The following is a 9,700-nucleotide window of genomic DNA, read 5'->3' on the forward strand; positions in this document are numbered from 1 at the left end:
GTTTTAGGGCTGCAACAATCTTGAATAACGCAATTCGATTATTAAAATCCTCGACACAAATTTGTTGCTTTGATGTTTGGTTTCAGCTCTGCAGCTCAGGTGTCCTCCGTGTAAGCGGAGCATTTCCAAAAAAAACAAAAACGACCCTTTAACGCGAGTGGATCGCTGAGGATGTTTTTTCACGCCCCCACTTCTCTGTGCTGTGAGTGCGCATGTTTGAATGTGCGCGCGTGTTGTGCAGAGGATGTCAGCTGTAATTTTTTTCTTTACGTCAGCTGTAGCCACCAGAACAGACCTATAACCACAGTGTACTGGGGAAAGGGGGGCTGCCATTAGCACTAGCAATCGTTCGGTGCCCCCTCCACCACCTTCAGTACAGAGGGGATCCGTCAAAATGTTTTTTATCAACCACCTGATCAGCAACATGAAGAACAGAGAACTTTGTAGCTGCTCCATCCACACTGTTGTTTCACACAGAGAAACATCTGCAGTACGGAAGTTAAAATATGCTGATGAATTGTTAAAATGAAAAATTATTTCTTATCCAATTACTTGATTAATTGACGGAGTAATCAATTGAATACTTGATTACTAAAATAATTGATAGTTGCAGCCCTACTTGTATTCAGAAGCCATAGTCAAACATTAGTTTCAGCACCAGTAGAGCTATGAGAGGCCTTCAAGAATAAATTACTACAGTTCCCAGCAAGATGATGTCACTTCCTATTGTTGGCATTAAAAACGTGATAGTTTATGCTCACAATATGGTGGCTGATATTCAAATGTAGGAAATGCTATTAGCAGCTGAGGAATCTGGATTATATTTTTGTTGTGTATTTTTTTATGTGATTTCTGCAAACACAGTGGAAGGAAACGGCACTCTGGGACACATTAAATGCGTGATGTATAAATGTAACTTTTCTGGATTATATGCAAAAATGATCATTCTATCAATCTAATAAGGCCTGATTTAGAGTTCTGCATTGATCCTTTGTGTTAACCTGAAAATCCTCTCTGAAGCAAACCTGACATGCACCTCAAGAAATGTAACTACACGTCCAAAAAAACTGATTACTGCTTTCCGGTTACATCTTAGGCCCCATCACTCAATTAACGAGTGGGAGCGGCATTTAGTGGTTAGTATTAGCTTACTAATTAGCATTAGCGTTAGTGCTGGGGTGAGAAATATTTCTTGCTAGAACCCGGAAGTTACCATGGCCACCACCAATGGTAACAGCAAGAGAAGTAAGTAAAGTTGTTTCTCCGCCATTAGTACATGAGCTAGTGGGGGCAGATCGATCCTAATATCGATAATATGGATGCCAACGTTGTATTGGATTGATCAATATCAGTGTGATGAGATCGATACTTTGGCTTCAGTTTCTCTCTGTATGCAGTGCTGGGTTTCATCAAAGATGCGAGCTGACTGTCTAAGTGTCGCTCCTGTCACAGCACAGAGCACTTGCTCTCCCCTCCCACAGTGTTTTGTTGTACTGTCATGTGATCATAACAATATTTTATTTGAGAAAAAAAGGATTTTGCTATGAAACATTTAAATCAAATTTAAATTTAAATTTGTAGAAAATTAGTGAATGAAGGGACATTTTTTATTAAATTTTTTTATTATACTTTCTGAAAATCTACCTGGAAAAAAGTTTGCATTTGTTCTTGAGGAGTGATTATTTTGTACACTTAATTTATGAAAAAAAAATCCAGACATCAATGTATGGGGAAAATTGTTTTATTCTATTGTTTCAGAACAATAACTTTTATTTTGATAAAGTATTTTCTACTTACATATAAACTTTGCCCAATTCTATTCTGGGTTTTAACTAATTAATGATCCAAAGGAAAAAAATCTCAAACCAGTTAAACTTCATGGAAATTCTTCATAATTATTAAAAAGTATTGGTATCAGTATCGGTGATAATGGCCCTGTGGCATAGGATCGATACCAAATTATGAAGTGTTGCACACAACTACATTGAGCAGCATACACCAGGAGTGATTGACAGTGCTAAGACCCTCCTCCTGGCTCTGACTGGTTGTTTTTGACTGGGAGCGGTTCAGGGAGGAGGTGGAGGAGCTCCATTTTTTTCGCAGATTATCGGTCTCATACTGTCTGACATGGTGACAGTTTTAACAAATATGTAAAAACCAGATTTTTTATAAAAGTTACATCCTGCAGCTTTAATCTGTATAAGATTAAAGGCTTTAGTTCTTACTGTCGATGAGTGTTTGCCATTTTTTCAGTTTTACACATTTAGCTATGTGGTTTTGAAAAAGCACCCATTTTTACAAAGATTGTTGGTTTAAAAACAACACAACTTTATGCATAGTTTATGAAAGGCAGAGAATAGTTAAGACTATTGTGATGAACTATGAATAATTGTTTTACATTCTGTGATAAATGATCTTTATTTAATACCCAGGAGTATTAAATAAAGATGGTTATATTTATTTGAGCTGTGAGTGTTTAATATCAGGGTAATTTTATGGGAATGCGGATCTTTCAGATCAATTTGAGAAGTGATTTTGATCATTTTTCACATTTTATTGTGTCATGTAGTGTCAGGCACTGGTCTTGGTCTTGTCTCGGTCTCGATACCCTCTGGTCTTGGTCTTGTCTCGGTCTCGGGTTAGGTGGTCTTGACTACAACACTATCTGTTACATGAGAATGATGAGTAATGGCGATTGATTAGTGTCAATATTTATTGGTTGTTCGATAGCTCTAATGTGCGGTTCGTTGTACCAGGAAGGATTCAGGCGATATCCCCTCGGGGTGCCGGTAAGGAGCACAAACAGGATGCCAATAGAGATTTCAGGCTCTTTAATGCTGAACAGAGGTAAGCAGGTGTACGCTGTACAGTCACTGATACACCAAGCAGGCCCACGTAGATAGAGTGGATCTGTGGAGGGGTATTTGTGTGGGTGTGTGTGTGTGTGGTTATTCTGTCAGTTACGCAAACAACTTCTGCTGCTTGCTGCCTAAGATGGCTGGCTCCGTGTCTGACTGACTAAAGCGTTGCGCAACTCTCCTGTAAAGCATGCACTTCACTCCCTTCACCCTAGATGTCTCTCTACACCTACACTTACTGCCTTCCCAACATTGGTATTTGCATCCTTCCCAAAATCTGGCAGCCACGGCACCTTAATCTGATAAAATAGCAAACGGTCAAGGCCGAGAAGTGTTGGATCAGCAGCACGTGTCCATTTTAGGCTACATCACAGCATTTTAGATAATTAGGTTAAAGGTGTGTTGAAAGGCTGCACAGTACTTTGAATTAGTAGCCTCTATGCTGGTTAAACATGTTTTAAATAGCACTATATGCAAAATAAAATATTTTTTTAAAAAAAAACTAAATAACTAAAAGCTTTGCAATTTAAGCATTACTAAACTAAGTGTAAAAAAAAGTATAAAAGTATTATTAGAAAAAGGTATAGCCACATTGAATAAGAGTAAGACAGTGTCAAATGCTTTTAAGACATAGTTGTGGGCCCGTCTAAGCCAAAAATGCCAGGGGCCGATTTTTTGCCCCAGTCCAGCCCTGGTGTATTTCAACATATTCAGTTTCAATGAGAGACAAGTACTTGCTCAGAGTTTTATTTCAAATAAGATTTCAGGTAAAGAAAGCATATCCACTACACCTTACACAATAGTGTACAGGATCATTTGGACATTCTTATCGACCGGAATTTCTACATGCATTACATTCTCTCTCACGCTTTGCATTCTCATCCAAGTATTCTAGTACTTTTTTCCATTTTTCATCCAGTATTGGGCAAGAATTTAGTCCCCTCTGGCAAAGTCTTCTTGCAAACCATTCTACTAATGTGCCACGCTGTGAAAAAAGGAAATACAATATCATTTTAGTTTTACTGAAAAGTTAACAGAAAACATTGTTTGTGGTTTTATTATTGAGGCACTATACATATAATATATTGTACATTGCTAAGTGTGAAATGTTTCTGGAGTACGGAATTGTGTTTTTCCTTGTGAAAATACTGTTGCTACCATAGTTTGTATTTGTCTGTGTAGGTTCTCAGTCATCCAGGTCATAGTAGTCTCTGGAGCTTGATCAAAGGGCGACTGAAGTTCTTTTTGTTTCTTGAAGATGTTTCACCTCTCATCCAAAAGGCTTCTTCAGTTTTCAAACCAAGAACTCTCCACCTTTTGGTTCAAGAACTGAAGTCGTTTTGATGAGAGGTGAAATGTCTTCAAGAAACAAAAAGAAGTCCAGTCGCCCTTTCTTTCAAGCTGCAGAGAATAGTTTGTAGTTACGGAGGAACAATTAATTTGCCACTTACCTGTTCTGAACGTCTTATTCCATAACGTACGTAGGTTGCAAGATGTTCACAGTTATTGCGCAAAAGATTATATTCACCGCAGTTTTCCCTCATTTCATTGATGCGCATTTGAATTTCAGCTTCATTTCCTATGGTAATGGTTGGCATCCCATCCAGATAGTTTTCTATTTCGTGAACCCCCTGAGCATTGATTTTACCATAAGCACATTGATCTGGGTTCCCTGCAATGATTATTTGAATGATCACTGAACATAAACTTTTCACTATAATGTATATACACTTGATGAGGAACATGTTACCCATTACTCCTTTTAGTTACTTTTTGTTATTTCCATTTGCATAACAAATGAAAGTTGGATTTTTTTTTTCTTTTCATAGAACCATTCCTCCCCATAATAACTGATGGCGCAAAGATAAGCTAAACATGTATTGGCTATATCTATGCACCCTACTAAAAATAAAGAGAAAACATTCTAACAATTTTCAGCTTTAACTGAATTATTGAAACAATTGTTGATTACAGATTTACATTTTTGGTCACCAAGAAATTTTTTTAATCTTTTACTTTTCTGTTCATATATTCATTTAAAGTTTGAATAATACATACTTGTGTGGTGAAATATGTTTTGATCCGTGTTGGGTCCACCCCTAAAAATGGCAAAGTGCTTGTAAATTACAGCGCCGATACAGGGACATGTCCTTTCATATGAAATTATATCTCCAAGAACCTGTAAATATAAAAAAAAAAACCACATGACCATCACTGCAAAACAGAGTAATATAATAATCAAAATTCCACTAGAATGACATAAGGACTTTAAATTAAAACTTTAAAAATAAGTAACAAAACAATAAAGCTGAGATTTCACATAATAAAATATTTCATGGGTTTCACTGAAGTATAAAAGAAATCAGTTCTGATGCATTTGTGGTGTTTCAGTTTGGGGTTTACTGTTGTACTTTAGCATACATGTCAAGTTTCCCGTTTTGGCTGGGAAATTCCCATGTTATCCTGCTGTCCTCCCGTATTAGTATTTTCCCATAAATTTCCCGTATTATAACATAACAATTTTTTAACAAGTGCCTCTCTATGCCTCTCCAAACTGAATTCTCTCATTAGCCTTGTGAGAATTGCCACCCACAGTAGCCTGGGTGGCAATTCTTGCGAGGTTAGTGCCGACAGCATGAACAAATCCGGAACAACAACTGGACCTTGGTTTCCTGGCAGTGTTACCAAAATGTCAAATTACAATAAAACAAAGCTAAAAAGCAGTGATTCTCCTGTGAGGGATTTTCCATTTAAACATTTGAAGCTGAGTAGTTATGTTGGGCTATGCTTTCCTTAGATAATTTGGATCATACATAATTGAAGTAACAGTAAAAAGTTACTTACTTGACCATTTATTTCTTTTATGATGATGGCCAAATGAAGGATCACAGCAAGCAGGATGAGATTTCTCATTTTCCTAAAAATTGAAAACTGAATAGTAAATAGTCATCATCATAATCATGAATTGAATAGAAAACCTATAGCGATTATGTTAAAATGCTACTTTCAGCTCCTTCCTCATTCACAAGGGTCACCACAGTGGGTAGCACCACAGGTTCAGTTAGGTAGCTTTTTACACCAGATATTTGTGCCTACTCCGAGAATAGAGCTTGAGATCTTATGCTTGTTGAGCAAATGTGTTAGCCACTACACTATAGGGCCACTATAAAGCTATGTCAGAAAATTTGACTTTTATTGTGAAAAACTCAAAAGGAGGACAAAAAATACACTGCACAGATAAAATTAGGGCTTACCACTGTGTGTTGAGGAGGTGATTTTGAAAAGAAATTGCCACTTTGGACCTTAACAACATACACTGTAAAAAAAAAATGGAAAAGAGAGAATTTTTTAAAACAAAACCTATGATAATTACTATTCTATACAGTGTTATTCCAACATTAACATATTAATAACAGCTTTAGAAAAAATTATTTGCACAAATGCTCCGCTAGAAAAATGAGCAATTAAAAGATGTACAGTGCTTTTCAAAAGTTTGGACCCACTGTGTGTCCAAGCTTTTGACTGGTACTCTAAATACAGTTCTATAAATATGTGCACAGCACCCAAAACAGATATGCATTTGTTTGTGTCAAATGGCCAGCCTTTAGTCAGTGCTGGCTCTGGCTACCTCTGGCCACCTATTGACTCTGTTCTTGTGCAGGAGAAAAAGAAAAACCTTCCATCTTTGAATGATAAAATAGCATTTTGTTAACACCAGTTATGGTACTAGTTCTCCTAAGAAAGTGTTAGTTTAGGGTTCTTACCTTCTTTGGTGAGATGGAAAACATCTGTTGGAACAGAGAAAGGTGTCCTCTTATATACTGCTCACCAAACTAGACTTGATCATATCAAGTCTTAGACCAACGCATGTATGTATCATATCCGCAGTAAACCACTTTTCATTTGCATAGCGCACAGTGTCTTGTCCACACAGGATATTATGGCCTCTTTCCCACCAACAGGGTTCCGGTTTATTTGAACCATTTGGTGGGTTTTCCACCGCGGAAACACTCGGTGCTCGGCCGGAAGACGGGTTCAATTCCGGCTAGCTAGCTGGTCTCGAACCAAGAACGCGTGACGAAAGCGACAAAAGGGTGTGACTCTGCCGTCTCAACATCAAGTTTTCTACCATATTACATGTGTATTACAGGAGAAAAGCGAAGCGATTTTCACGGCTGTGAATTAGGTTGGGCTCTAAGGCTGAACTTGTTGCTTTGTATCAGTTCATATCACAGATAAAAGGACACAAAGTGCGTACTTGTCGTCTTGCTCGTAAACGCTGTCTGTGTTTCCCTCTGTGCTGCACACAGATGCTGCAGTAGTTTGGTTTGGACCCTAAAACGTATTTGCAGCACAAGAAAGGGGAGCGTGTTCTCCCACGTTTGTGCACTTCGGCTTGCGTGTCTAGACGAGGACCCGCCCACGCTCATACGTAAAGGAGCAGTTCACAGAAACGCGGTGGGGAACGCGGGCCCGTTCTTAAGCATTTCGCCGGTTCAAGGGGAACAGCACCGGTTCCTTGGTGGTGGGAAAGTAGCATATGTGTTACGTAATACAGACATAATACAGTTCTTAACAGCACTTCAAGGAGTATGTTGACCAGTAAAATTACAGGCTTCTGCCATTCATTGTTGAATTCCACTGATCTTTGGAAATATTTTACATTCATCTTTAGAAAAAGATCCTGAGACCCGGTGTCATCATATGGGAACTCTACATTTGGCTTTTCTGCACCTTATACTTCATTCTGCTCAACAGACCTGTTGCATCCCTAACAAGAAATTGGGAGGAGGCTTTACCAGCCTGTACGTGAAAGTTGAACCTATGCATTTCTTTTATCCCTAAAAAAAAAAAAAAAAAAAACCCAAATGAGTTACAACTGAGCAATGAAAGGATGAAGCTTCAGTGCTTAGCACAAACCAGATCAACAGACTAGCAGCCCTCAACCTCTTTACCTTCTCATCATCATAACACTTTCTGTAATTTTTGTATTTAATTTTTATATCTATAAAATTTCATACAGTCTCATTCAAAAACACTAAAGGCTTTACACAGCCATTTCACATATACAAATAAACTGCTCCTAAGCAGTAGAAAACTATGATGTGTACAATCATTTTAGGATTATCTGGCCACTAGAACATTTGCCTAAGGTCAAATTAGGTGCAGTATTCAAATAAGTTAAAGAGAAGCTTAACTAATCGTATTGTGCTTACATTAACAGTACAATGGCACCTTAGGATTCTGTCACATATCTATGAAAATAAGAGTAGATAATGAAGTTTCATGCCAGGTGAGGGCTGCTCCCTTCTTATTTTATGACAAATGAAGCAGACATAAGTGTTGAATTTGTATTTTATTTTAATGTGATTTTAAATATGAGGTCCAAACAGATGTTAGTGCAAGTGAGGCGAGCCATCATTAAGCTCAAAAACCCAAACAAACCTGTCAGACACACAGCAAAGACTTTAAGAGAGGCCAAATCAACAATCAGGTGCATTGTTAAAAAGAAGGAATGCACTGAGCAGCTCAGCAACACCAAAAGGCCTGAAAGATGACAGAAAACAACTAAAGTGCATGATAACAAAATAATTTCTGTGGTTAAGAAAAACAACTTCACATTTAACCAAGTACAGGAGGCATGTGTATCACTTTTAATGTCTGCAATCATGAATGGAAATACAGAGGTTTTACATCAAGGTGCAAAGTCCTGCTTTTATCATCACAGACAGCTGGCTAAAGTAAGGTCCATTCTCCTCGAGCAACAATTTGAAACTTTAATTCATGCTTTTATTATTTCCCGTTTATATTATTTAATGCTCTTTATTTTGGAATGAGCCAGTTGCCCATAAAGCATTTCCAGCTGGTTCAGAACGCTGCTGCTCGGTTACTAACCAGAGTTAAAAAGAGAAAACATATTACCCCTGCACTGGCTGCCAGTACATTTTAGAATTCAATATAAGATCCTTTTACTTGTTTTGAAATGTCTACATGGCTCTGCTCCTTTTTATCTCTCTGAGCTATTTGACCCATATACTCTGACTCGTTGGCTCAGGTCAGCTGACCAACTACTCCTGAGAGTACCTAGGTCAAAGCTTAAACTCAGAGGAGATAGAGGCTTCAGTATTGCTGCTCCTAAACTGTGGAATGACCTTCCTTCATATTAGGAATGCTCCTTTATTATCTACTTTTAAGCCTCTTCTTAAGACCCATTTTTACCGTTTGGCTTTTACCCCTTGCCAGAAAGCATCTAAAAGAGCCAGCATAGTAAATGAAAATAAATAAAAAAATTTTGGACAGAAGAAATCAATGTCAACTTGTGTCAAAATTATGGGAAGAGAAAGGCATGGAGAAAGAGAGAAACAGCTGGTGAGCCAAAGCATGCTACATTATCTGTCTAACGTGGCATTATCTATCTAATATTATCTGTCTAACCAACACTTATAGTCCTACCATGACTGCTTTTATTTGATGAATAAAGCAGAGAATGCCTAATAATCTGGGTGATTTTCAAAATTATTGCTTTTTCCTACCACATTAGGGGATAGGGGAGAGGATACACATTTTATCAGGTAGGACAATAATGTGCATTATCGCAGGGGGCACAGACAGACAAAACCTGTCTACTTTCACCCCTGCTTATAAAGGCATCCTATGTGGCGCTGGACAAAAAGGGTCTGTATCCCGAACGATCGAGCAGTATACAATTTTATGGAATTATCACGTATCCATAATGCTTCCGGAGAGAATATGGGAAGATCTGATCTGTCACAGATTTAAATGGATATTATCCGGATATGAATATCATAAAATATCTTAAAAAATACAAGATACCTATATCT

The 9,700-nt window shown here is 37.8% G+C and overlaps 1 protein-coding gene across 2 annotated transcripts; it reads right to left on the minus strand.

The window, feature by feature from the left end:
* Window positions 1-3,674: 3,674 nt before the first annotated feature.
* LOC115789778 (uncharacterized) lies at window positions 3,675-6,902 on the minus strand. 2 transcript variants are annotated; one of them, XM_030743291.1, is made up of 6 exons: window positions 6,623-6,902; window positions 6,113-6,174; window positions 5,703-5,775; window positions 4,917-5,037; window positions 4,310-4,530; window positions 3,675-3,843 (listed from the first exon to the last, which is right to left on the minus strand). In XM_030743291.1, the coding sequence occupies exons 1-6, from the start codon at window positions 6,644-6,646 to the stop codon at window positions 3,685-3,687; spliced, it is 660 nt and encodes a 219-aa protein (XP_030599151.1). In that variant the 5' UTR covers window positions 6,647-6,902; the 3' UTR covers window positions 3,675-3,684. The 2 variants fall into 2 exon arrangements, with proteins under 2 accessions (XP_030599151.1, XP_030599158.1); XM_030743298.1 differs by lacking the exon at window positions 4,310-4,530.
* Between the last annotated feature and the right edge of the window lie 2,798 nt (window positions 6,903-9,700).

This window comes from Archocentrus centrarchus, chromosome 1 (genome assembly GCF_007364275.1).
Source record: "Archocentrus centrarchus isolate MPI-CPG fArcCen1 chromosome 1, fArcCen1, whole genome shotgun sequence".
Classification (NCBI taxonomy): Eukaryota; Metazoa; Chordata; class Actinopteri; order Cichliformes; family Cichlidae; genus Archocentrus; species Archocentrus centrarchus.

Excerpts from the sequence above, each read along its gene's own strand:
- LOC115789778 (XM_030743291.1), bottom strand. The coding sequence starts at position 6,646 with ATGTTTTCCATCTCACCAAAGAAG. Across the intron at positions 6,175-6,622 it reads TTTCCATCTCACCAAAGAAG|TGTATGTTGTTAAGGTCCAA; the intron begins GTAAGAACCCTA and ends TTTTTTTTACAG. Across the intron at positions 3,844-4,309 it reads GAATAAGACGTTCAGAACAG|CGTGGCACATTAGTAGAATG; the intron begins GTAAGTGGCAAA and ends CTTTTTTCACAG.